This window comes from Artemia franciscana, chromosome 11 (genome assembly GCF_032884065.1).
Source record: "Artemia franciscana chromosome 11, ASM3288406v1, whole genome shotgun sequence".
Classification (NCBI taxonomy): Eukaryota; Metazoa; Arthropoda; class Branchiopoda; order Anostraca; family Artemiidae; genus Artemia; species Artemia franciscana.
The window spans coordinates 13,075,629-13,099,276 of NC_088873.1; the positions used below are offsets into that span (position 1 = coordinate 13,075,629).

At 34.6% G+C, this 23,648-nt stretch overlaps 1 protein-coding gene across 1 annotated transcript; it reads left to right on the plus strand.

Moving 5' to 3' along the window:
* Positions 1 to 10,379: 10,379 nt before the first annotated feature.
* On the plus strand, positions 10,380 to 23,420 carry LOC136032835 (uncharacterized). Its single transcript, XM_065713245.1, has 3 exons — positions 10,380 to 10,929; positions 20,953 to 21,211; positions 22,886 to 23,420. Exons 1-3 carry the CDS (start codon positions 10,573 to 10,575, stop codon positions 23,365 to 23,367), a joined length of 1,098 nt encoding a protein of 365 aa, XP_065569317.1. The 5' UTR covers positions 10,380 to 10,572; the 3' UTR covers positions 23,368 to 23,420.
* The last annotated feature ends 228 nt before the right edge of the window (positions 23,421 to 23,648 follow it).

Here is a 23,648-nt window from a genome sequence, read left to right on the forward strand (position 1 = left end):
CAGCATTGTACACAATTTCAATGGTTGCGCAATGAAATAAATATCCAAACAATAATCCTCTGTAAACTGGCCAACCAATACAAAATGGTTTTGATCCATATAGGTCAAAGACTAAATGAACACTGAAAAGACTGAATGAACACTGAAAAGACTGAATGAACACTAATGACACGAATGACACGAACATAAATCAAGACACAAGGAGCTCAAATAAAAACAATGGTCAATTATTAGTTTATGAATTTATCTTTGAAGGAAAAAAGGTTGGAAAGCCTTTGCGTGTAATAATGTGCAATAGAAGGGTGTCATCAGGGGAGGGGGCTGGTACATTGTGCCACACTGGGCTCAATCGTTAGGAGTAATCAGAAGAAACGCTAATGGGGATTTTATTAAGTTTAAAGGATCGATTCTAGTGCAAAAGAATATTTTTGCAGAAAAATGCTAGAAGATGTCATATGTGTCATAATGCTTGCTAGAAAATGCTGTGTGTCAGCAATTGAGTATGATGGGCTGGAAATTGTCATGGAACGTCGCAATCTAGCAGTGAAATGGCAAGTTTCCGCTGTTCAAATAAAACAAGGGTCATTTTTAGTTTACAAAATTATTTTTGAGGGGAAAATCTTGAAAAACCCTTAGGTGTTATAATATGCGCCAGAAGTGTGTCATCGGGATTGGTAAATTGCCCACGCTGGACTCAAATTCTAGGAGTCATAAGAAGAAACGCTAAAATGGGATTTTTCATTAAGTTTGAACGATCAATGCTTGCGTAAACGAATGTTTTTGCAGGAAAATGCTCGAAAAAATACAGTATGTGTGACAATGCTTATTAGAGGATGTTGTCTGTCGGCCATTAAGTGTTATTGGTTGGGAATTGTCATGGAACATTGCAATCTAGAAATGAAATGTCAAGTCTCCGTTGTCCAAATAAAAACAATGGTTATTAATTAGTTTGTAAATTTATTTTCGAGGAAAAGCTTGATAAAACCCTCAGGTGTGATCATGTGCACCAAGACAGTGTGGCTCGTAATTTGTGCCACGCTGGCCTCAAATGCTGAGAATCTTCAGAAAAAACAACTATTGAGCATTTTTCCTTTAGTTTAAACGACCTATTCTTGTGCAAAAGAATGTTGTTGCAGAAAAATACTCAAAAAAATATTATATGTGTGAAAATGCTTGCTAAAGGGTTTCGTTTGTCAGCCCTTGAGTTTAAAAGGCATGGAATTGTCATGGAACATCGCAATCTAGTAAAGAAATGACAAGTTTCCGCAGTTCAAATAAAAGCAATGATCATTTTCTAGTTTATAAATTCACTTTGAGGAAAAAAGCCGAAAATCCTTTAAGTGTGACAATATGCACCTGAAGGGTGTCATCAGGGGCTGGTACATTGTACCATGCTCAATTGCTCAATTGCTAGGAATCATCAGAAAAAACACTAATGGGTATTTTTTTTATTAAGTTTTAACGATCGATTCTAGCGTAAACGAATATTTTTAAAAATGACAGTGGTAATTTTTTAGTTTATAAATTTATTTTGAGGCAAAAGTATTGAAGCACCCTTAGGTGTCATAGTGTGCGCCAGCAGCGTGTATTTCAGGGGCGGGGGTCTGGTACATTGCGCTACGCTGGCCTCAATTACTAGGAGCTATCTGAAGAAAAACTAATGGAATTTTTTTTTTTCATTTAGTTTTAACGATCGATTCTTGCATGAACAAATTTTTTTGAAGAAAAATGTTTGGTATATTGTACCACATTGACCTCAATTTCTAGGAGTTATCAAAAGAATCGCTAATAGGGATTTTCTTATTAGGTTTAAATGATCGATTCTAGTGTAAACGAATATTTTTGTGTTAAAATGCCTGAAAAATGTCATATGTGTGAGAAAGATTATCAGTAAAAAATAGGCTAAGACCAGCCCGTAATGTTATCTGAGAATACACGCTAAAGCATTATTCAACAAGCAGGTGTACTTCAAATGGAAGTAAATTTCAGTAATCGATTTTCCACCCTCTATGCCAGTTATTGCCATAATATGGGAACACGCAATACATTTAATCATTCTAGTATGCGAGAAAGGAGTTCCTTGTACGTTGAGTAGGCTATCATTAACCGAATCAAAGGTATTAACCGAATCAAAATACTAGAAAGGGTTTCATTCGCAAGATATTCAAGGCACACTTCCATTGAGAGGAATCTCCTTTTTGAATCCTAATGAGGACATAAAATCTTTAGTTAATAAAGGTTCCCTGTGAAAAACGCTTCGAAAGAAAAAAACACCTCAAAAGAAAATAAAATCCTGAAGAAAAAACTCTTTGAATAAAAAAGAAATCCCAAACAAAATGAAATCTGTTAAAGTATTATGTAATATCCACCACATAAAGTATTATTTGTACATCGTCATTACGTAGTACGCACGTCAAGGTGTCGTTACACAGCATCTCACGTGTTTGCCACAATTATGTGACATCATCGTGTGAGCCGGCATTAAGTAAAATCCAATGTCACCACGTGTGCGCTGCCATTACGTGACACCCACATGTGTACCGTCATAACTTAACACCCACGTGTGCACCGTCATTACGCAATACCCACGTGTTTGGCCTCCTCAGTTACAAGCGAGAATTTCCCCACGGGCCCCCTGAAGTCTAGCATGTCACGCAAGATTGTGTTATTCACAGTAAATCTACTAAGTCACGTAAGATTACATCACCCCCCAATAAATCTAGCAAGGCACGCAAGATTGCGTCTCATCCCACGTGCAGTCATTATTACGTAACACCAACGTATTTCCCCCCTCAGTTATAACCGGGACTTCCCTGCTTGACTAATGGTTTCTAACAAGTCCTATTATGTAACACCTAAAACTCTATTATGTAATAACCAAATTAAACATTTACTATGAAACGAGCCTTATGTTTCGTGAGTCATTTTTAAAGAGTCGAATTATTTATGTAAGTTTTTTTCGGTAAACGGTTTCAACCTTCTGCTTATTATAAATTAATTTGTTGTTTTTTGTTTTGTTCTTCGTTCCTTGTTTTTATTATTCTTTTTCTTCTATTTTTTTTTGTTAGTGGCACCCCCTCTCAACCGACGTTTTTGGTGTGCTACCGATTGATTTTGTCTATTTTTTTTTTGGATGATAAATTGCTACTACCACTATTACGCATATGAAGGGGGTTGTCTCCTCCTCAACACCTCGCTCTTCACGCTAAGGTTTTTTAGAACTTTTAGAAAACCTTCTTATTGTTCTAATTAAATGAGCCTTGTGTTTCATGAGTCGTTTTTAAAGAATCAGAACAAAATTCAAATTTTAACGTAAAGAGCGAGGTGTTGAGAAGGAGGCAACCCCCTTAACATACGTAATGATTTCTGTTCGTTTTAAGTTTTAATGTTGCTCCTTACTTTCAGTTGAAAAAATCTGTTCCTTTTTATTTAATTTCTGATAATTTTTTAAATAGTCCCAGGAAATCTGGATCGATGAACAAATATTCTCCCCTGGATACATCCTCTAGACAATTCAATCCCAGCAAAACTTTACCCCGGACAATTACCCTTAACAGCTCCACGCGTGAAGTTAAGACAGAAAAGAGAAAGCAAGACATATAAAGAGAATTTTGTATAGGAATTCTTACAGATTCCCTCAGTTTATACTTTCCCCTGCCAAGCTCACCTCCTGGAAACTTCCCTCCCCATGAAATATTCTCCCGCTAGAAAACCCTCAGCAGAAAACTCGTACTCCCCCTAAAATATATTCATATTTCACAATTACAAATACTATACGTAAGCAATGGGCGAATTTTATAACTTAAAGACCTTTCCCTGGGGCTGTGGGGGGCATGTTATAGGCATAGTTATTGGGCTTTTCAACTATGATGAGCAAGAATGGCCACTTCAAAATTTTGATCGGACAATTTTGGGGGAAAGGGGCGGGGGAGAGGGCCTAGTTGCCCTTCAACATTTTTTGTCACTTAAAAGGGGCATTACAACTTTTAATTTCAGTTCAAATGATACCTATCACGATATTCTAAGACCATTGGGTCAATACGATCACCCTTGGGAGAAAAAAAAAAAAAATAAACACGCATCCGTGATCTTTCTTCTGGCAAAAAAAATGCAAAATTCTACGTTTTTACATATATGAGCTTGGAACTCTTACAGTAGGATTATCTGATGTGCTGAATCTGATGGTGTAGTTTTTGGTAAAATTATATAAATTTTAGGTGGTGTTTTTCCCTTTTTGTCGAAAATAGGCAAATTTTCTCAGGCTCGTAACCTTTAATAGCTATGACTAAACTTAATGAGATATATACATTTGAAATCAGCAAAAAAATTCGGGTTGCTCCTTTCTTACGGTTCGTTACTACGAACTGTTTGATAACACTAAAAATAGAAATTCAAAATTATTTCCTGGCATGGCAATCGTGAAACATGGAGGTAAAGCTTCTCTAAAATTTGCATAATTTCCAGCAAAAGATTTTTAGGCTTCCAAAAGATTTCTAGGTTACTAAAAAGTAACAACAGGAGGTAAATAGAAACTGTTACAGCTCTAAAAAAAAGCTTCTTATGAATGAAATAATTCAAAATAAAAATTCTCTTAGGAATCAGATAATTACAAGAAAACTTCATAGGAGCAAAATAATTACGAAAAAACAAGAAAACTTCATAGGAATTGAATAACTATATATATATATATATATATATATATATATATATATATATATATATATATATATATATATATATATATATATATATATATATATATATATATAATATATATATATATATATATATATATATATATATATATATATATATATATATATATATATATATATATACATATATAAACATATTAGGAATCGAGTGATTCTTGATTTGCTTAAAAACTGAAAAACTGGCTATTTCAGATCAGAGAAGAAAAATCGAATATCTCAAGGTGATATCTCAAGGAGAAACAATTAGAGAAAAATAATTTCGATGGAAATAGTTAATTTTGAATATTCTGTTGTTTAGTTAAATTTTCTATTTTCATCTATTGTTTTAAATCTTACATGCGACTGCTTTTTAAGTATATAAGGAGACTAAAGGAAGTCCAGATACAATACAACTCACAAATGGGAGAGGAAGATGGGTCACCACATCCTGTGATGGATCTAGGGGGTGCGAGGGCACCCCTGATATAGTGGTGGATTTGTGGTTGGGACCACTTGCTCTGGTTTGGGTTGAGACGAAAGTTATTTTTTGTAACTGGTTTTTAATAATTGAGTTTTTAATAAGTTTTTTAAATACGAAGACTGTTTCTTTTTGCAAAAAAGTTTGAAACAAGGTTTTAGTTACTTTGTGAGGTCACTGTTAGATTTTACTAATGACGCATACCACCAAAAAGTATTAAATTAAATTTAGTTTATCAAATGGAGTCCATTTGATAAACCTAAGGTTTATTAGGTTTATCCATAACCATTAGGTTATGAAAATACGGAATCTGTCCGTATTCCCACAAAAGCAAACTGGTAGGCGAAAATCTTCACTTTGTAATAACAAGGAGGGGAAATTTCTAATCCTAACTTCTTTAGGAAGTCCAGATACAATACAACTCACAAATGGGAGAGGGAGATGGGTCACCACATCCTGTGATGGATCTAGGGGGTGCGAGGGCACCCCTGATATAGTGGTGGATTTGCGGTTGGGACCACTTGCTCTGGTTTGGGTTGAGACGAAAGTTATTTTTTTGTAACTGGTTTTTAATAATTGAGTTTTTAATAAGTTTTCTAAATATGAAGACTGTTTCTTTTTGCAAAAAAGTTTGAAACAAGGTTTTAGTTACTTTGTGAGGTCACTGTTAGATTTTACTAATGACGCATACCACCAAAAAGTATTAAATTAAATTTAGTTTATCAAATGGAGTCCATTTGATAAACCTAAGGTTTATTAGGTTTATCCATAACCATTAGGTTATGGAAATACGGAATCTGTCCGTATTCCCACAAAAGCAAACTGGTAGGCGAAAATCTTCACTTTGTAATAACAAGGAGGGGAAATTTCTAATCCTAACTTCTTTAGGCTGTCGAAATGATATTTCAGGATTGTGCTGTCACAATGGGGCTGAAAAGCAAAATATTTACTTCTTTTTACAGTCAAAATTTGTTTTCGAGCCTTGCTACGGCACTGAGGCGAAGAAATTTGTATCATTACTTTTTTTGGCTGTCTGTTGTGGTTTTTTGGGTTTGCTTTTTTGTGAAGCGGGGCAGTTTTTACAACATTGTTGTTTTTTCATGGGATTTGTGTAATAGAAATTAAATGTATGAGAAGTGCAAAATTACTAATTTATATTCTTAAAGCTCTACATTATATGACTTATCACCTGCTCTGTTCATCCTAAAACATTAAAATAAAGACCAAACTCTTTAAAACTTGCATTAGTATATGAGTCGAAATACTCCTTCAAAGGTCGGAGCAATCATTTAAGAAGAATAGATTTTCAAAAAAATGTTTATAACAGAAGGCAGACAATTATGTGTTTATTTATTTTTGACTAGCTGGTATAGATGGGTCTCTGAATTCTCAATTTGAATCAGTGGAATGGCATCAAATTTTTTTTCAAATATTTACTAATAAAATGTTGATAAAAAGTGAAAATTCACACAACTTGAGTTAACCACGGAAACGGAATGCAACTACAATATTACTTCAAAATTTCTCACCTTGTCAATACCAATCAGTCCTAAAATATAGTTATATGTTTGTTATAGAGGTTGCATATATTTGTCCATAAAATTGTCTAAACTGCTATATATACCACTGAGAATTTTTATACTTATTTTAATGCATGCCATCCAATCATATTTCCACGATTAGTTGTTTATAAATGAAAATATTTACAGGACAATTTTCTTACTTGATGCTAAATCTAAGTCAAATTTTAAATTTTTATTTTTGTGCTCAACAGACGTATTGAGATTTAAACTTTGAACTGAATATCTGAAACTCTTACAATAAAAAAAAATAAATAATTAGAAATCTATCACAGTTTGAAACCCTGAAAATTTAAATCTCCAATGTATACCTGTCAAATTCAAAATAACAAAAACACAATTATTAGTTTTTAAGGAGTATATCGACTCATATACTTAGTTTGAAACACATATCTACATGCATCTTTATTAGAGTTCATATTTCCTGAGGATTTTGGTCTTTATTCGAATATTTTTGGATGAATAGAAGAGGAAATACTAACGAAGAGCTCTAAACGGACAGGACTCTAGACTGATAGGACTAGCCATATAACCGAAATATTGAGGTAGACATCGACCGTATAATGGAATAGATATGGCAGGAGTGGAAAAACAGAAATAGACTTTTTTTTTTATAAAATTGTGAATTCTGTAATTTAAGCGAAACGTATCGAACTTTAAAAAGCGGAAAGATACGCTACGTTGTTATGAAAAGTAAGATATTGATTAGTAAATTTTTTAGATTTCATCGAAGCAGACACTGTTTATTGAAACACTATTTTTAAAAAGAAACAGTGATTAGTTAATGCTGTATTGCCTATACTTAAAACCCTCGTTTTAAATGTCTTCTATGCATTTCTATGTCTTCGTTCTGTTTTTCTTGTTAAACCCCTACAAGAACTAGTATTTAATGTTTAATTTATCTTTTATGAATATACAAGTTGTATCTTTATCCTTATTTCGTATCCTTCGTTACTATCATAACTACTAAGCGGCACCATAAAGTTAGGCGACATGCTAAATGTTTTGGCCTATACAAATGGTCACAAAGAATACATGACCCCAAAAGATGGTTCAAGACCATATTTTTTCTTTTTTTTGACAATAAAAAGCTTAACTCACTCACTGTAGCGGTCAAAAGTGAAAAGGCAAAAAATTATGCAGAAAATATTAAACATCATATTTTTTTACAGATGGTGAACAATTTTTACTTATTGTTTCTATGGCGGGGTGGTTTTTATAACTTATTATTTTCGGCATCACTATTTTTATACCATTTAATTTCAACAGATTCATTAGAACTTTAACTCTCACCAGATTTCATATTAAATTTACGACCATTCCCACTACTTACCTACGACACATAATTGTCGAGGTTTCCTTTAAATTGTGGGTATTTCTTTGTTCGCAAGTTTATCAAAGCAACCTATTATTTGCCCTCCCTAAAGAAAATCCTGGATCCGCCCCTGATCACATCTCGTCTAAGGTTGATAATAAGTAATAACTAGTGTACTAGGCTTCTATTCCCTCCCCCCACCTACTCTCTTCCCTTACCTCACAACTGCACTAAATTTCCGAACGATTTTCATAGTGTTTCATATGATCAGCCTATTTTTATGAGATTACTCCTCCCCCCCCCCCAATTACAGCTCTTTAAAATTCATTCCCGGTAAAACTTTACTTTCGTCACAAGCTGTCTAAAATGGAAACTATGCTGCGAAGCAGCATAGTTTCCATACTATATCACTTAGAAATGCAAATCTAGAAACACATCCATTTCTGGTTGACCCTCCTCCTCCATGGAGCAAACTAAAAATGCGTAAAGTGGGCAGGGTTTTGAAGCCGAGGGAAAATTGGGGTTGTACAATATGAATGAAAATATATTTTAAATACTGATTCTAGTCATCACTGGTAATTTCTGTATAGTAGGAAGTCGAAAGATAATAAAAAAAAACTCACGCTTCCGTTAATTCACTTTCACCTTCACTTTCGAGTTTAAATTAGCCAGCTGTTTCTGAAAAATTGTAATATTAACTGTTGTGACATTGGCCTGTGACAAAATTTGAATCGGCGAATCAGAGCGATTAGTTAAATATTACGTTTATGTTCCTATGAGCCTTGCGGGCAGCGGGGCGAGATCTGTATTCTATATTTATTAGTAATTATTTGGCCTGGAGTCTCAAAGAGCAACATGGAGAAAAATGAGCCTTTTAGTGATTTGTGGCTTTGTAAAAAGCCGTTTGGTTTTGTTCTGGGTGTAGTGGTTTTCAACCAATCAGGATATAGACCTCGCTCCGCTACCCACGGGGCTGATGGACTAATACGCTTCGCTCTTTAGGTAGTGTTACCTGTAAGAAAAATCGGAAGTTTGTTTTGTTCGAAAGTGGAAGTGACCCATCTTGGATATTAACATCAATGGATGCATGAGTTTTTTAATTATCTTTCGACATCCTACTATACAGAAATTACAAGTGATGACTGGAATTAGTATTTCGAATATAATTTCATTCATATTGTACAACCCCAACTTTTCCCTCTGCTCCAAAGCTCTGCCCATTTTACGCATTTTTTGTTTGCCCCATGGAGGAGGGGGGTCAACCAGAAATGGATGCGCCTCTGATGAATATCCAATGATGGTTCATTTTCACTTTTGAACAAAACAAACTTCCGATTTTGCTTACAGGTAACACTACCTACAGAGCGAAGCGTATTAGAAAAACAAGAAATAAAACAAAATTAGCTTATTTGTCTTTATTGCATCTGTTTTGTCTGTTTCTGATAATCTAGTGTCGTTTTGACGCTCAATATTGGCATATTTCAGAACTAAATTAATCTGTACAAATTATATGGAGTATGGCCGAGCGTCTGCTAGTTGAATAAAATGGGATCGGAAAAACAATCGAACTTCTGCCAGCTACTGATTAGACGGGGCACTATACGAGGGAGAGGTAAAGGTTAGGGAATTTTTTCCCTGGTCCAAGTCAGGCTCTCAGTGGCCCTGGTCGTACCTTTGATTATCTCTTTGTTAGGAAGGGGCCTGGGATATCCAATCATCTTTTCATCATCACAATTACGAGGTGAGTCGGCTTTTATTATTTAGCCTAACCTAGCCCTTTTCTAGATTGGAGTTATTTGGGGAAACGGCTAGTTTTTATTATTTGCATCCCCAATAAGGGCCGAATAGATTCACTTAAATTTAGTACAAAATGTCCATCTAAAGCTTTCGTAGTGCCTTTAGAGCGTTTGAACACAATCCGGTACATCATGTTTCTTAGTGGCTCCACAGGGTGATTGTACTTTCAGTGGCGTAAATTCACGAAAATTTAAAGAGGGCTAAAGTGGATTTTCAAAACCTAAAAGGGAGAGAATTTTTTCCCTTTTCCTAATTTTCTCAGTGATCTCCGTGAATTCCCCCTCCCCCAAATTTTTTTTTCCTAAAATCAAGGAAGGAGTAAAAACTATAGGTGCTGACAGGGCACGTGCCTTCCCTTCAACCCCTGTCCCTTATTATCTCCACTGACTACTTGGCAACTACTCTGTTGCTTTCAAAGAAAATATGTGTCACAAAAACATGCATGGTATTTGAAACAGGATTTTTTGATACTAGAACGGGTATTGAAGCATTACGACATGGCCAACATTTAGTTAAATACATAACAACAAAGTTGTTAGTCTAGGGCTTTATAGCCTAGCTGTCCAAACATATGAATTTGAGTGTTTGAAATTTCATTTTTAGAAATCAAATGACTAATTTTTGCTGCCAATGTTTTACAATAAAAGTCACTAAGGAAGAATTTGTACAATTTTATGCTATAAAACTTGGCATTTAGTTTTTGAAGTAATGCCAAGCATTCGCCTTTTAAGTAAAACTAAGGATTTAAAGAGTTTCTACTGTATCATTCTGTTTGGTACTTTATTTATTTATTTAATAAATATACAAGAACCACGGAGTATCATAGAATGTCCAACTTTTGAGGAAATGGTCTCTCGAAAGGTTGATATGGAAGATAAATGTCTTGTGAATTATGTAAAGAGTAGAAGATTTTACCATCCGTCAGTATTGCCATATAACATAACAACTCGAATTGATGACGCCAATTTACCTGTGATTCCGCATGATTCGTTTCAAAGTTACTTGGATGCCCAAGACGACCCTTGGATTGCAGCCCTTATTGCAGTAGAAACCTTCGTACCAAAGGTAATATTATAGGAAGGAAAGGAGGGGGAGGGTATAATTACAAACTATTGGAAATCAAAACCCAATGACATCTTAGGCATTGTGTATAATTGTTATTTAATAAAGTTATTCTTATTAAATGATTCTATGTGAGCTAGACCTTAGCCAGGGTTTCATCCAATTGGAAAATAGGAGGGGTTTCAAAATCACTATCTGTGATGGCAATATTATGGCACGATTATCCAAGATATGTCGGGGATATTACCCCTCCCCCATATGCCCGTATTGCTTGCAGTTAAGTTGCATATATTGATACTTGTAAATTGATTGGTAGCATAATCATTTGCTTGAGGATTAACACTATCCCTATTGCAAATTACATTGTGTTGAGTGGCTTTAACTGATAATAGCGATTAAAACCATTCAAAAATAAAGACGGCCGACAATTAGCAAGGATGAATTTGAAACTGAGTTTAATTTGCGAATGAAAGTATATAGTTGCGAAAATGTAACCCCTTTTTTTGTTGAAGATGCGAATTTTTTCAGGTTATTGACTTCGGCTGGGAAACATTAAACTTAACAAATTTCTACCGTATGCACTTCCATCAAATTTTCTTTAAAGCTCTGGCTTTTTAAGCCTAATTCACTAAAAACATTAAAACTTAAAACAAATTGAAATTATCTCACATATGAGGGGGTTGCCCCCTCCTCAATACCTTGCTCCTTACGCTAAAGTTTGACTTTTTGTTCTGATGATTCAAGGAGGACCTGATACACTAAGGACCGTTTAATTAGAATGCTAAGCTTTTTACAAATTCAAAAAATACCTTACCGTGAAGAGTGAGGTGCTGAGGAGGGGGCAACCCTCTCATATACGCAATACTTTCTGTTAGTTTTAAATTTTAATATTGCTCTTTACTTTCAGTTGAAAAAGCCTGTTTTTTCTATTTAATTTCTGATAGTATCGAGTGAGCCCTCTCCCAATCTTTTAGGATCACTGGTTTGATACGATTGCCCCTGGAAAAAAATATGCATCCCTGATCTTGCTTCTGGCAAACAATTCAAAACCTTTAAGCTTGAAACCTTTAGAGTAGGGTGAGTCATAAACTGCAGTGGCTCTGGCAGTTGTGCATTTTTGTACCCTCTTCTGGTATTTTGACGGTTGAGGTGTGTTACCGAGCTCATGGGGGGCTTCCAATCTCTCATTCTTCTCATAAACCAGATTTAAACCAGGTCAGACTTTGCACATTTCCCGAGATTAGCGCAAAATGGCAGCCTTTTCCATTCTTTAGCAATGTTTTCCAAATCAGGTCTCTTTGCCGAATTTGGAAAACGGGGAAGTAGTGGGATGATTCTCAGGTTTGAGTGGTCAGAAGACATAGGTATCTTTTGGGTAAGTTTCTACCCAACCAGTACTTTGAACTGATAAACCTTTTCCTTATTCCGTCACTAATTTTTATCATGCATTTCGTACACTAGCAGCAGCTGAAAACGAAATTCTCTCGTTATCCATTTTTTTCGTAAAAAATCTAACAAACCCTGATGTAACAATACATAAAAAAACATCAATTCTAATATTGCGTTCAGTTAAATTGGGAAAAAATCTCAATGTTTCATAGCTATCTTCAATAACTTTCCCTGTTCCCTAATTTTTCCTAACAACTTTATCCTCATAACTTCTACCAATCAATCCTCCCTAAATTCAGCCTTCTTAAAAATATTCTTCCTCAAGTCCCGCTACTCCAAACATTCACATATCCTGTGGAAAAGAAATTTAGTCTTCATCACACATAAGGAAATAGCTATGACCATCTTTCTTTCTAACTTTCCCGAGACATTTCCATATTTCACCCAAAGGCAAACAATTTGTCCTCATTGAACCCACAATTGATGGTCCTCCTTATCCAGTTTAACTTTTCAATAAATTTCCTCTTCCGATCTTTCTGCTGCCCTTGTCTAAAAATGCAGAGAATCTGACTCCAAGATCTGTCTCCACCGCAGTTGTGTCTCCTCGTCTCTCAACCTAATTGGCACCTAGAAACCTCCTGTTCTAAAATATTGCTGACTGACGTGTCATCTGACCGATCGCAATTTAATTTTTCAAATGAACACAACTGTTTTACTGGAGAGGACACTGTTTGCTCCCGAGTCATCCCCAAAAAATTTTGGCTAACAAAGTCTAGGTGGTGATAGTAACCGATATGAATTTTGCTAATGGTAGCCTGTGTGCGCCTTTTTCAGAATTTCCCACAAACAAATGATGCTACATGCATGCCGAATAAAACCAACCCTTCCGTAATCCTGCTCTTTCACAGGAATAGCCAGTAGAACAAAAAATCCTGGAAATTTGAGCCACTATATGTTTAGATAGTTAATAAATATTATTGATGATCATTATCATTTTGGTGAGCTGGCCATGGTATATAATCTCGTACACCAGATCTTACATCAGACATAAATTTTGCTAGAGGTAGCTTATAAGCCCATTCTGCAGAATTTCCCACAAACAAATGATGCTACATGCATGCCAAATGAAGCCACCCCCTTCCATAGTCGTGTTCTTCCCCAGGAATAGCCAGTAGAACAACAAATCCTGGAAACTGTAAGCACTACATGCCCTGACAGCTACTTAATAATATTAATGATCATTATGATTTTGGTGAGCTGGGCATGGTATATGGTCTTGCGGCTTTGTATCATGATAAGGCACCATTCCTAGAAAAATCTCACGCGGAACCTATGTACCATCAGAGCTGAATAGTCTTGTACAGTAGTGATAAAAGTAGCGATCTAGCTTTCAAACCCCATAATTTGAGCTCTTTTATGGAATTTCCGACTTCCCTTTGCTACATGGAAGCTCTAATTACAGTTTGCTGATTTGACTGCACCTTACGTTTCACCGTACGTTTTTTTATCAAAATTTTCTGAGGTTGCATAGGTCTCCTGTAGAAAGTTTATGAACACAGTTATTTATGTGATTTGCTGTAGATTATTGATTATCACTAATCAGAAAGCAAGCTTCTAGCATTAATCATACGGAAAGATTAAAAAATTAATAAAAGCGAGTGGCTTCTCAATAACTTGGGTGCCTGTCTTATTTAACTTTTTCTGGCTTTACCTTCGACACCCACAATTTAAAATTCTGTCCTTAACAATTACCTTAGCATGGACCCTTTCTCCAAAAGTCATTTTCTGGAAATAGGTATCTAGTGTTGGTTAGGTATCTAGTGGTGCTTTTTTTTCGCATTCAAGTATGGTCCTGTGTGTGAACAGAATTTACTCTAATATACTTACGTGAGTTCATTTCCTACATTACTGATTTATTTATGCTTAGGCTCATTTAGCTATTAAATAAAAAAAAAAGTTTTTTTAACTGAAAGTAAGGAGCGACGTTAAAAGTTAAAACCAACAGAAATTACTTCGTATATGAAAGGGGCTTCTTTCTCACCAACGCCCCGCTCTTTACGCTAAAGTTTGACTCTTTCTCTCAACTCTTCTTTTTAAAACAGTAAAAAACTTTAGCGTAAAGAGCCCCTTCATATACGAAGTAATTTCTGTTCGTTTTAAGTTTTAATGTCGTTGCTTACTTTCAGTTAAAAAAACTTTTTTTTTTTATTTAATTTCTGGGCGTTTTTGAATTAATGTATGTTTTGGTTTTGTCTCTCCACAGAGGAATAATTAAAACGAAATTTGCATATTTTTTTTTTTTTTGGCTAAATGGCTTTCTTATAATTTTGATTGACTGATTTTGAGAAAAAATAGCGGGGGGGAAGCCTAGTTACCCTCCGATTTTTTGGTTAATTAAAAAGGCAACTAGAACTTTTAATTTTATACGAATCTTTTTATTAGTAAAAGATATGCGTAACTTATAAATTAGCTTACGTAAAGAAGTTTTGTATTCTCATGTTTTGTTACATATATTCATATATTGACGAGGTTCGCCCCCTTGTCAGTACCGTGCTCTTCACACTAAAGCTTAAATTTTGTCGAATTCATTAAGAATGACCCCTGAATCACAAAAGCCGTAGAATAAATAGTTGAAATTTCTAAAAATACTTTAGCGTAAAGAGCAGGGTATTAGGAGGAAGTGAGCCCATAATATGGGTAATAATTTCTGTTCGTTTTAAGTTTTAATGCTGCCCCTTACTTCCAGCTGAAAAAAAAACTTTTTCATATTTATTTTTTCGTTTTTTTTTGTAAAGCTAGTAAATCCTACGCTCCCTTCGTGGAAATTTTCATCCACCATGACAAATTCCTCGATGGAAAGTTCCCTAAGTCTATCCCCCTCTTCTCAATCCCTCCCCCCCTCCAACCAAAAAATCCTCCTGAAAACGCCTGCACACTTCCCAATACCCATTACTATATGTAAGCACTGGTCAAAGTTTATAACTTGTAGCCCCTCCCACTGGGACTGTGGGGAATTAAGTCGTCTCCAAAGCCATAGATATAAGGTTTTTCGACTACGCTGAATAAAATGGCTATCTCAGAATTTTGATCTGTTGACTTTAGGAAAATAATTAGCGTAGGAGGGGGCCTAGGTGCCCTCCAATTTTTCGGTCACTTAAAAATGGCACTAGAACTTTTCATTTCCATTAGAATGAGCCCTCTCGCTACATTCTAGGACAATTGGGTCGATACGATCACCCCTGGGAAAAAAAAAACAAACAAACAAATAAACACGCATCCGTGATCTGTCTTCTGGCAAAAAAAAAATACAAAATTCCACATTTTTGTAGATAGGAGCTTGAAACTTCTACATTAGGGTTCTCTGATACGCTGAATCTGATGGTGTGATTTTTGTTAAGACTCTATGACTTTTAGGGGGTGTTTGCCTCTATTTTCTAAAATAACACAAATTTTCTCAGGCTCGTAACTTTTGATGGGTAAAACTAAACTTGATGAAACTTATATATTTAAAATCAGCATTTCTTTTGATGTGCCTATTGGTATCACAATTCCACTTTTTAGAGTTTTGGTTACTATTGAGCCGGGTCGCTCCTTACTACAGTTCGTTACCACGAACTGTTTGGTTAGTAAACTTTGATGCCCGTTTTAGTCAGTTTTATTGCTAGATTTCTCCTTACTTTTGAATTTCAATTTATCTGTGCCTTTAGCTTGGACATATTTTAGGGCTGGTATGTTATATCGCAGATAATGACTCCGTTGCGTGCTAAGACTTGGTAGGTGATAGTAAGCTGATCGATAAAAGGTATTTATATCTAGAGGCCAACAGCTACCCCCTCCCTCAGGGAAAAATATCTTCCCGAACCCCCCCCCCCCTGATTGTTCGGTCTCCTATCACTTTCGACTTAAGAGAAGGACTAGAATTGTCAATTACTAAACTAATGAGCACCCTCCAAAGCCTCCACGACCGTGAGGTGGAGGTGTGGATGAGGGAGGGGTATTTCCCCTTCTATAGATAATAAATTTTGTTCATTCTTGGCTTTAATGTTACCCTTTACTTTCATGATAACAGTGTAGACCAGAAATGTTCCCAGAAATTATAAGGGAGTAGATATTAATTTCACGTTTTTGATACATTTTTTAACGTTTCTTTTGTAACCCCCTCCCCCCAAAAAACACAAGTATCCTAGTTACAGCATTGAAGATTATACATTAATTTATACCTCCATCTTCCTTTCGTCTCTCCCTTAAAACTTATTCTGTGTTTATATGATGGCTCAATGAGAACTGGGATGAATTGGCATTAAAATAAACCCTCTGAGGCATCTCCCTTCCTCTCTAACTTCAAAACAGTCAGATAACAGTTCGAGGGGAGGTATTTTCCGGAGAAGGGTGTATCCCAGAAGGAGAATTTTTGGGAGAATAAACGCCTAAAAATGTATATATAACACACAATATAATAAATATGCAAATATCTCGCTCAATCAGTCAGTTTTCATACTATTAGTACAAAAATACTGAATTGTATCACATTGTATCATATTTTGTAAGATTGTACCAAATTTTATTTGATTGTACTAGATTATACCAGTAACGGAGAAATGTACCAAAACGGCACAGTTGTACAACTGTTGGCAACACCGGACAAGCCCCAAGAATAAATTCATATAAACTAAATCCTATGAAATACCCGTAAATTCCCAATGCCCGTAAAGAGAGAAGAAGGATAGAAAATGGAACACATTTCTATCTTTTATCGTAAGAACCACATTGTATTGCCTAAGTAAACAGCAATGTGACATCAATGTATTACTTATTTCCCCAGGTCACTTCGTTTGGAAGGAATTATCGTAAAAACTTTGAAGGGGCCAATAATGTGTAATCTAAAAGTTCTAGTACTCTTTTTGAGTCGAAAGTGACTGGAAGGGAACGTTTCCCTCTCAAGTCCTTTGTGTCTCTCCCCAGAATCCCCCTCCACCCGCCTTAGCCCCAACAATATCTGATCAAGTTTTAAAATGGCCGTTTTCTTTGAAAATTGTTGAAAGGATGAATAAGCATACTCCCGGGGATAATATAACCGTCAAAAAGCCATTTTTTTCATTTTTTTTTATTTAAACAGCAAATCAGAAATCTTTATCTTTTACAATGTTAAAAAACCCAAAATTGTTGAGACTCCTAGGAATGAATATCATTATATATGATACTATCTGTCTAGTTTCATTGATTCGTTGCACCATTATGGTGATTTTCTTTCCATTTTTGTCGTTATGGATGTTACTACAAAATAAACGCATACTGCTCTAAATAAATATTGTTTTCAGTAAAGTACAAATGACTGTCTGGCCTTTAGATGGCTTAAAGTTCGTTAGTTATACTTCTGTTTGCACTTATTTCTGTTCGTTTTAGGTTTGGCTTCATTGAGAGTAATGTCTGTTAATTATAAAATCACTTATTAGACCTCTTTTCTGTAGATCTTTGGGTAAATACAGCTCTGAACTTATCTTTGACAAATTTATTTTTGGAATTTAGTTTTTAAAGTTAATACATAAAAAAAACCAGAGAGAATGCTGAATATAGATTTTTTTTCATCTATAAGCTTAGCAGCTCTTAATAAATTTTCTAGAGTTCTAGAAATTTTATTTACTGATATAAATTTGTTTTGATGGATAAAAGAGAATTGTTCCACGAAAAGCAAAAAGTGACTTTACAGTAATCGGAATGGAGAATGAACAACGGAGCCAAACTTCAAACAAATATAAATTACGACAAATAATGGTGGTACTATTCATGCCTTAAACCTCTAGAACATTCTTTACTAAACATAGAAATGTGCTATACAGGAGCAATGTACAGGAATAATTAATATTAAAAACAAGCAGAAAGTAGTTTATGCAAGATGTAAACAAAATTGCTAAAAATAAAAAAAAAAGGAAAGCCGGGTATAATTCAAAATATCCAGGACTACGACATTACATAAAAATGAGAATAAATTTTAATAAAGAGGGAAAGGAGGAGGGTATTGTCTCTCTCCGACCTCAATAATCCTAGAATGTCTTTCATAATTTGCTAAGCAGATTGCTTGTTTTGTAAGTTTTATTCATTAAATCTTAAATGTATACCTTAGAGGAATGGAATTGACGAATAAGAAAGGTCTGTGGAGACTAAATGTCTGAAATTTATGTTATTTATGTTGAAGGATTTTTAGAAGAACCCGTAAAATGATACCGCCTTTTGAAGTTCCTAGAAGAGAAATGTGTCATTTGCACTTTCCTAAAAACCTAATGAATAGCTATAATTCTAGTTTTGTTTAGCCTATTTGATTTTCTAAATATTTGAAAATAATGTTATAATGCAATAGTAGTATAATAAGTTATATAAAACAAGATATGATAAATTGGCATTAGATTAATAGAGCTTCACTGATATTAAAAAGAAAGATTGATGTCAAGATTTTAACCACCAACAATAATGCTATAATAGAAAAATAAAAACTGCACAATGAAATACAATTTGTTTTCAGTAGGGCACGAAAGACGTTCTTGCGTTTTAATAGGTTTGAAAGGTTTAAAACCATCCTAGTTTTTATTTATCCATGTTAAGTTTAAGTTTGCCTTTATTATTCATGATAAGTTGTGTTCGTTTTAGGTTTCACTTCTTCAACTTATAATAATTTCTGATCGTTTTAATTTTCGTATCTTATAGAAGCTAATATCATTTGCTGTTTTAAATTTCCTCTCAACTTTTTGTGTAAAAGTTTTATTTAAAAATTTGTGTTTGTTTATTTTATAGTTGAAAAATTCTAGTATATATATCAAGACGTAGCTGTAGTGGTCATGAGCGAAGATAAAGCTTGCTGGTCAGTTGCCACCCTCAGAAACAGAAATTGTTTTACCCTTTCAGTTTCAGTGGAGCAAGAATAAAAAAATGAAGAAAATACTATGCCTAGTTACTAATTTTTAAACTTAACTTAGTATTGACTACTTTTTTGCATGCAAGAGCATGCTATTGGATCTAATGATTTCGTTTCTTTTATATCATCCTAGAATTGTGTTTCTGGTATTTTTGGTTATTTCCGTGTTTCTCATTAAAGCACCAAGAACATCAAAATGCAACACTTTCTATCTCTTTGACCCATTTTGGGTCTATTCTCTTCTGAAAACGGGAATTTTCTGCGTTTTCTTTTGGTTGTTTCAAAATTATGCAGCATATCTTTCGATACCTTAAATAATCCCCTCTATCTCGTCCATTACCAGCTTTCTAGTTTGTGTGGCTAAGCAATTCAGTATTATTTGGTTGGTCATGCCATGACGTTATAGCTTAGACAGGAGATACGAATAAATGACAGAAAACTATAAGCCGACACCTACTTCCCAAGAAAGCTTTGAAAAACTATTTGAATTCTCCAGTCTTGTGCCAAAGATAGAGATACAAATTTTGCGGAATTTACATCATTAAAAAGCGTAAATTTCCTTCTTTTGATTTAACGGGGCAGAATTTTCTTTGTAAAGCTCAGGAAAACGTCATCCCTAAAAATATTCTAGTATACCTGCTTCGAAAACATTAAAAATTGGCTGTAAAAAGGTTTCATTGAATAATTTGACAACTTTTGAAGTTTCCTATTGTGCCTTGATTGGAATCTGAACTGCCTTGATTGAAATCTTTGCAGACACATGATGTACATTATTTATCCTGTACGTACATTGATTAGACAGTGTTTTGTTTAACAATTAGCAAGAGATTATAAGTTTCCTTTTTTTAAACTAGCCTCTTGTTAGATTTTTGAACTGCTGACACATTAAAGATCCCCCATCAATCTACACCAAAATCGCTTTGGAAGCTCCCCATGGTTCTGAGAAAATGTGCTAATGAGCCCTTTGTTTTTAAAATTGTTACCGGACGCTAAGACTCGTAAAATCACAGTTTTGATATCGAATGTCCTTAATAGAGCATCACATTTTGTCGTTGTTGCCTCGTTGAATCTTCATTATAAATAAGCGCAACTAATCAGTTAAATTTGCCAACACTGTTGGTCAGTAAAGATTCAAACATCATCAAACTTTCGATTCCCAAAGACTACTAGGCTTTTAAAGGGAAGCCGTATCCTCTTGAGCTTTATGGCCCATCACGCTTTAGCAATTTTTTTTCTGATTTTTTACCCACCTTTATTTTTTTAATTTAGTAGCTTACCTCCTTGTGCCAAAAAATTGAGGTCTTTTCAGAAAAAATGAAATCCCCGATTTTTAAGATATAAATTGCTGGGTAAAATGCCATCTAATCCAAAAACATTCTTTTTCACTGTTTTTTGTATTTTCAGGTTTTAAAGAAAGATTACCTGACCCTAAAGCGTATAAAATATTATAAAACACTGCACTCTTTTGTAGTATTAGATTTGTAGAAAAGGAGTGACCGCCTAGTTTAAAGTAGTGAATATCTTGGCTTTCCCTCATTGTCTTGCCAATATGTTGAGGCCATGAAAAGTCGAAAGACTGATTTCAGACATTTACAACCAATCAAGTAGAATAAATTGAATTTTTATTATAATTGGATTTAAACTTGAGTTAGTATTTCTTTATAAAATGCCCTTTTTATGCAGTTTAACTATTTTGAATATCAGCATATAATAGTGTTCCATATTTTTAGAGAGGACAGAGACGCTTTTTAGAGTGCGGTGCACTAGACGGTGTAACGTTCTCCACAACATTACACCTCGAAAAATTTTTAAACTGGACAGGCGTGCTGATAGAAGCTGATGACCGTTTCTTTTCTGACTTGGAGCATGTTCATCGTAAAGCCTATGGAGTTCACGCATGTGCAAGCACTAGCTCTCATCCATCAATTGCACGTTTTAAGCCGTCTCCAATTTTTACTGGTGTGACAATAAACGGAACGAATTTTACAAGTATGTTAAAGCAATTTTTAACTATTAAGCACTTATAGCGTAAATTTGGGTAATAAGCAAAGGTGAAAACTAATACAGGATTGCTGATTCTGATATTTTCTGGGCAGTTCATGATGTTCTCATCAACTGATGGTGCTGACAGTCATTATATAGTCCCTTCTTCATTGTTCAGAGCAAATAATTTGTAACCATTTGCCCAATAAAATTGAAAATTTATCTTCAACAGCAAAAAGTATGTTTGAATTTTAACTAATATTATATTGTATTGTATCAGATTAATGACGCTTCTTGACTACTAAGGTCCCTGCGTCGGCCCTGCCTTGCTGCAGCATGATTCGATCTCTGGGTCCTGTATTACCAAGCTAAGGTCAAACCCACTGCGCCAGCACAAGACGGTTAACTAATATGTGTGTCACTGAGAAACTCAATTTGAAAGTCCAGCTTTTTTTCAAATGAATGTAAATAGTGATGTTAAACAGCAAGCTTGAATAAATTATATATATTTGAAGAGGCTAGTGCTCGCTTGTCTCCCCTCTATTTACTCTGGCTACTTTAACTTTACTTTAATATTTGAAAAGAGCTTCTCTTGAAAGTATTTTAGAACATAACAAATTTCCTCGGTTTGTTGGTTGCAAATATTTCATCCACTTACTAAAGCTCATAACATTTGTTCTAAAAATTTGCTTATTTAAGCCAGATACATTTAATTCGCATTCTTGAAGTATTGTCAGAAATATAAAATTTCATTTTTATTGCTACTTTGTCCAAAGCTTTCACTCTTTCAGTGATCTAACTTTAGTGTACAGAATGGATAATTATGTGAGGGAGGAGGCTGTCTTAAAAGATATTCTTTGTTTATTTTGTGTTTTAACTTCTTTCTTTACTTTCTTTCTTTTCAAACATTGTTTTTCTTCCTTTTTAATTTAATGTCTGCAGTTATACCAAATATGAGGAAAAATCCCCATAAACTCTGTTCTTTGCTCTAATACTTACATTTTCTGTCACAACGTTTCAACCTTTGGAAAACTTATTGTTTTCTGTGAGAGAAAAAAAGTCACCAGGCTTTCATCAGACTTTCTGAAAATCAGCTGTAAAAATTGTCATTGAATGTTGTGGATGTTCTGTGAAGTATCTGAAACGGTGTGAGGGCCGTATGTGCAAAAAAAAATTGTCATTTAAATGGCGTGGATGTTCTGTGAAGTATCTGAAACGGTGTGTGGGCCGAATATGCTACCGTGTTGTAGTTTAGCCTCTAAGAAGTTTTGCTCGATAGCATTTCGGCCTCCTTAGGCATCATTCATTGTTCTGTGGCATATGATGGTAAAAATCTGAATTTTTATGCGGTACGATCTCTTCGGTAATTTTCCAAAAAATGATAGCAGAACTTTACTACTTATGTTCGGATAAATTTGCTTTCGACATCCATTTTTTGTAGTCAAATACATTTTATATAAGGCTACTGTAATACTTTCATTGCGTTTCGTGGTATACAGTTCGTGGCTATAATACATCGTTTGTATTTCTTATATTCCAGTGTCTTGAACAAAATTGCCTCATATCTTCATTTAAAAGATACTCAGGATTTGACTCTAGCTCTTTTTCAAACTCATAATTCATTTTGATTCTGAGTAATCAATTTCTGCTAAAAAACCTAAATATTTTTTCTTTTCACAGATGTGAATCCTGGAGATGGCTACCTTCTAAACAAACTCAATGAGCAAATGCAGAATGACTTTGATTTCATCGAAGTGCCATGCATACCCATATATACAGCTCTCTTAGCAGCCAATATGACTAGAATAGACTTATTCGTATTGGACATAGAAGGCACCGAGCTCAACGTTTTGAAAACGCTGCCATTTGAAAAAGCGGACATTGCTATTTTTATGATAGAGATATATGGCAAGTCCGAAGAAGAAATAAGGACGATTCACAAATTCTTACAATCAAAAGGATATACTTTTTATGATTCATTACACGGCGGAATGCATCCAGGGGACGACATATTTATTAAAAGTGAATACTATAGAAGCGAAGACGATTTAGTGAAGTTAGACAAAATGACGAATAGAGAAATTTTCAAAATAATAACAGGAAAAAGAGATGAAAATATAGACACAAAAGATCTTGAATTATTTATTTCGATGCCAACCTGACTGAACAATTTAACACTGTCTACTTTTATCTATTATAACACTGTCTACATTTATAGCTGTCTACCTCATTAATTGAGTGTTAGCTTACTCAAAGGATATATTTTGCTAGGGCCCGTCCCAAGGATGAAACATATACGTCAGGTCAGGCGCGTAGGCAGGAATTTTTATCGGGGGGGGGGCAAAACCTTCAAAACAGCAGATATAAAGTAGCACTTTTTTATTTAGTAACTAAATAAAGGCAAAAAGCACGTATGTCAGAAAATACAGATTAACTTTATCTA

Bases quoted from the DNA above. Each gene is read 5' to 3' on its own strand.
- LOC136032835 (XM_065713245.1), top strand. From the start codon at position 10,573: ATGCCAAGCATTCGCCTTTTAAGTAAAACTAAGGATTTAAAGAGTTTC. The intron at 10,930-20,952 runs GTAATATTATAG...CCATATTTTTAG, and splicing joins TAGAAACCTTCGTACCAAAG to AGAGGACAGAGACGCTTTTT. The intron at 21,212-22,885 runs GTATGTTAAAGC...TTCTTTTCACAG, and splicing joins AAACGGAACGAATTTTACAA to ATGTGAATCCTGGAGATGGC.